The sequence below is a fragment of the Oncorhynchus keta genome, unplaced genomic scaffold (assembly GCF_023373465.1).
Source record: "Oncorhynchus keta strain PuntledgeMale-10-30-2019 unplaced genomic scaffold, Oket_V2 Un_contig_4837_pilon_pilon, whole genome shotgun sequence".
NCBI classification, from domain to species: domain Eukaryota; kingdom Metazoa; phylum Chordata; class Actinopteri; order Salmoniformes; family Salmonidae; genus Oncorhynchus; species Oncorhynchus keta.
The window spans coordinates 3,015-6,471 of record NW_026287986.1 but is presented as its reverse complement, the minus strand read 5'-3'; the positions used below and the strand labels follow the sequence as shown (position 1 = coordinate 6,471).

At 44.8% G+C, this 3,457-nt stretch overlaps 1 protein-coding gene across 1 annotated transcript; it reads right to left on the bottom strand.

The window, feature by feature from the left end:
- Positions 1-676: 676 nt before the first annotated feature.
- LOC118377369 (tripartite motif-containing protein 16-like) lies at positions 677-2,965 on the bottom strand. The gene is made up of 3 exons (XM_052509630.1): positions 2,828-2,965; positions 1,667-1,732; positions 677-1,383 (listed from the first exon to the last, which is right to left on the bottom strand). Exons 1-3 carry the CDS (start codon positions 2,853-2,855, stop codon positions 809-811), a joined length of 669 nt encoding a protein of 222 aa, XP_052365590.1. The 5' UTR covers positions 2,856-2,965; the 3' UTR covers positions 677-808.
- Between the last annotated feature and the right edge of the window lie 492 nt (positions 2,966-3,457).

Sequence of the window (3,457 nt, the reverse complement as noted above, 5' to 3'; positions counted from 1 at the left end):
ATGTTTTTAAAACTGTATATCAGTGCAAACCAAAACTCATTTTTAAATACAGTGAAATGCTTTGTGTTGGCTTGTGTGTTGTAATACCTATTACCTATGTAACCACGAGGAAAGAGCATCAGTTTTATACTAGGGTTTCTGCTCTGGGGGAGGTATAGGAGGAGAGGCTGTTCATTCTATTGAATCTAGTTCTATGATTCACACCGTTGGCTCTATTGAATGTAGCTGATGGGTGATGGTGCAGGTTGTTATGGGCTCTGTGTAGTTGGAAGTGTTCATTATTGGTTTTCGACCTGGCGCCTCTCCTCCATGCTTCATAAAATACCCAAGATGACCTTTTTGGTGCTTTTGCTTTAATAAAGGAAATGAGAAATGATTTGGTTATCTTATATTTATTGTCTTATAGTGTGTGTGTGTGTGTGTGTGTGTGTGTGTGTGTGTGTGTGTGTGTGACACCATTTGTCAGTTCAGTCTTCTATTAGTGTTTGTATGTAATTTGTTTGTCAGAAGTGCAGCACTTGGGCTGTTCTGTAAATGTTTAGGAAACAAACGAATTCTCGTTAAATTATGTCATATAAAGCGGTGATAGCAGATGGGGATCAGAGGTCGTAGGTCACGTCACATGGGGCAGGTCTATACAGATGTCATAGGTCTCCTCACATGGGGCAGATCTATACAGAGGTCGTAGGTCTCCTCACATGGGGCAGATCTATACAGAGGTCGTAGGTCTCATCACATGGGGCAGATCTATACAGAGGTCATAGGTCTCATCACATGGGGCAGATCTATACAGAGGTCGTAGGTCTCCTCACATGGGGCAGATCTTGATGCTGTCGGATGACTGGCTGAACTGACCCAGAGCGAAGTCCAGTCCAACACCAACCCCACTTCCCACCCCGAAGGCCGCATACAGTGGCTGTGTAAAGTTGGCACGGAACGTGTGCAGGTGCGCCATGCTCTCCGCCACGCTATAGAACGCCAGGGTGCCTGCGTTGAGGTCCAGGAACACCCCCAGACGCGGCGAGTACGTCACCGGGACCTCCCTCTTCTCATTGGCATGCATTGCCGTGCAACACGTATCCGACAGCTCCAGGCTCCATGATTGGGCATTGTAGCCAAGCCCCGCCCTGGCGTCCGCCCCCTTCCTGCTCAGGGCTCCATAAGCCACGCCCATTGATGACCCCTTCCCCCGCCAATCCACCTCCCAGTAACATCGCTGGGCGGAAAGGGGGGCCTGGCACAGCACCTGGGTCCAGCCGTCGAAGCGTTGGGGGCAGTCTGGGTAGGGCTGCCCTGCCCCCTGTAGGGTGGCCTTGGTGTTGCCCTCCGACAGGGTCAGACGCCGGTGGGCTGTCCTCATGTCTAGGGTCAGGGTACAGGCATCTGGGGGAGGGAAGAGTGGAGGGATGGATGGATGAATAGTTAAGTTGTGGGGATAAGGACTTTGCAGATTTGGTTGTCAGCTGTTGTGAGTACTCCTTCACCTTGGCCCTAACCTTCTGAAGTTTTCAGATCTGAAAGTTGAAATCAATATGGTGGATGCTACAATGCTCATACCTTTCCCTTCATGTCTACGAACATGGAAGGGTGAGGGCCAAGGCCACACGGTAGGGAGCTAACTGGAACAGGCTGTGTCTGTGTAGATGTTTAGCTGTTCTATACTCACACTGCAGGAACTCCTCTCTGCTCCTGGGCTCTGGGGCCTGGATGCTGGAGATGTCTATCTCCCTCACTACAGGAGACGAAGACAGGCAGTATGAGGGGAGAGGATCACAACCAGTGGTGGAAAAAGTACTCAACTTGAGTAAAAGTATTCAGGAGATACTTCAATGGAGAGTTACTCCAGTAAAAGGGAAAGTCACCCAGTAAAACACTACTCCAGTAAAAGGGAAAGTCACCCAGTAAAACACTACTCCAGTAAAAGGGAAAGTCACCCATTAAAACACTACTCCAGTAAAAGGGAAAGTCACCCAGTAAAACAGAAAGTCACCCAGTAAAACACTACTTCAGTAAAAGGGAAAGTCACCCAGTAAAACACTACTCCAGTAAAAGGGAAAGTCACCCAGTAAAACACTACTCCAGTAAAAGGGAAAGTCACCCAGTAAAACACTACTTCAGTAAAAGGGAAAGTCACCCAGTAAAACACTACTCCAGTAAAAGGGAAAGTCACCCAGTAAAACACTACTCCAGTAAAAGGGAAAGTCACCCAGTAAAACACTTCTTCAGTAAAAGGGAAAGTCACCCAGTAAAACACTACTCCAGTAAAAGGGAAAGTCACCCAGTAAAACACTACTCCAGTAAAAGTCTAAAAGTATTTGGTTCTAAATATAATTAATTATCAAAAGTAAAAGTGTAAATAATTTCAAATTCCTTATATTAAGCAAAGCAGACTGCACCATTTTCTACTTTTTAAAATGTACATATAGCATGGGCACATTCCAACACTGAGACATCATTTACAAAAGACGCATATGTGTTTAGTGAGTCCGTCAGATCAGAGGCAGTAGGGATGACCACGTGTTCTCTTTATAAGTGTGTGAATTGGGCCATTTTCCTGTCCTGCTAAGCATTCAACATGTAATGAGTACTTTTGGATGACAGTTAAAATATATCGAGTAAAAAGTATATTTATTTTAGGAATGTAGTAAAGTAAAAGTTGTACAGATGCTCCAAGAAACTACTTAAGTAGGACTTTAAAGTATTTTTAATGAAGTACTTTACACCACTGATCACAACAAGGGTAACTGTAAATATGGGGCAATATGCTTTCCTCAGATGTAGAGAGGAAGAACTGGAGAATGAAGAAAAGGAATGAATGATGACTCACATGCAGGGAAAGCTGGCATCTGATTCATGATGGGGTCAGGGGTCGCGGATCCAGGAAAAGGCTAGTATTCACTTCCGGTTGGGATTCAGTCAGTGCACCCACCCCCTGTCAAAACAGTATGTTTATAGCCATGATTTTCAAACAATGTGCTGTGGCACCGGCAAGGTACATTATACAGTGTCTACACTGGCCAGTAAAGGGAAAGTCACCCAGTAAAACACTACTCCAGTAAAAGGGAAAGTCACCCAGTAAAACACTACTCCAGTAAAAGGGAAAGTCACCCATTAAAACACTACTTCAGTAAAAGGGAAAGTCACCCAGTAAAACACTACTTCAGTAAAAGGGAAAGTCACCCAGTAAAACACTACTCCAGTAAAAGGGAAAGTCACCCAGTAAAACACTACTCCAGTAAAAGGGAAAGTCACCCAGTAAAACACTACTTCAGTAAAAGGGAAAGTCACCCAGTAAAACACTACTCAGTAAAAGGGAAAGTCACCCAGTAAAACACTACTTCAGTAAAAGGGAAAGTCACCCAGTAAAACACTACTTCAGTAAAAGGAAAGTCACCCAGTAAAACACTACTTCAGTAAAAGGAAAGTCACCCAGTAAAACACTACTTCAGTAAAAGGA

What these genes read in the sequence shown, in the direction of transcription:
- LOC118377369 (XM_052509630.1), bottom strand. Translation starts at nt 2,855, where the DNA reads ATGAATCAGATGCCAGCTTTCCCTGCAT. An exon ending in GATGCCAGCTTTCCCTGCAT is followed by an intron (nt 1,733 to 2,827) that starts GTGAGTCATCAT and finishes CGTCTCCTGTAG; the next exon opens with TGAGGGAGATAGACATCTCC. An exon ending in CAGAGAGGAGTTCCTGCAGT is followed by an intron (nt 1,384 to 1,666) that starts GTGAGTATAGAA and finishes TCCCTCCCCCAG; the next exon opens with ATGCCTGTACCCTGACCCTA.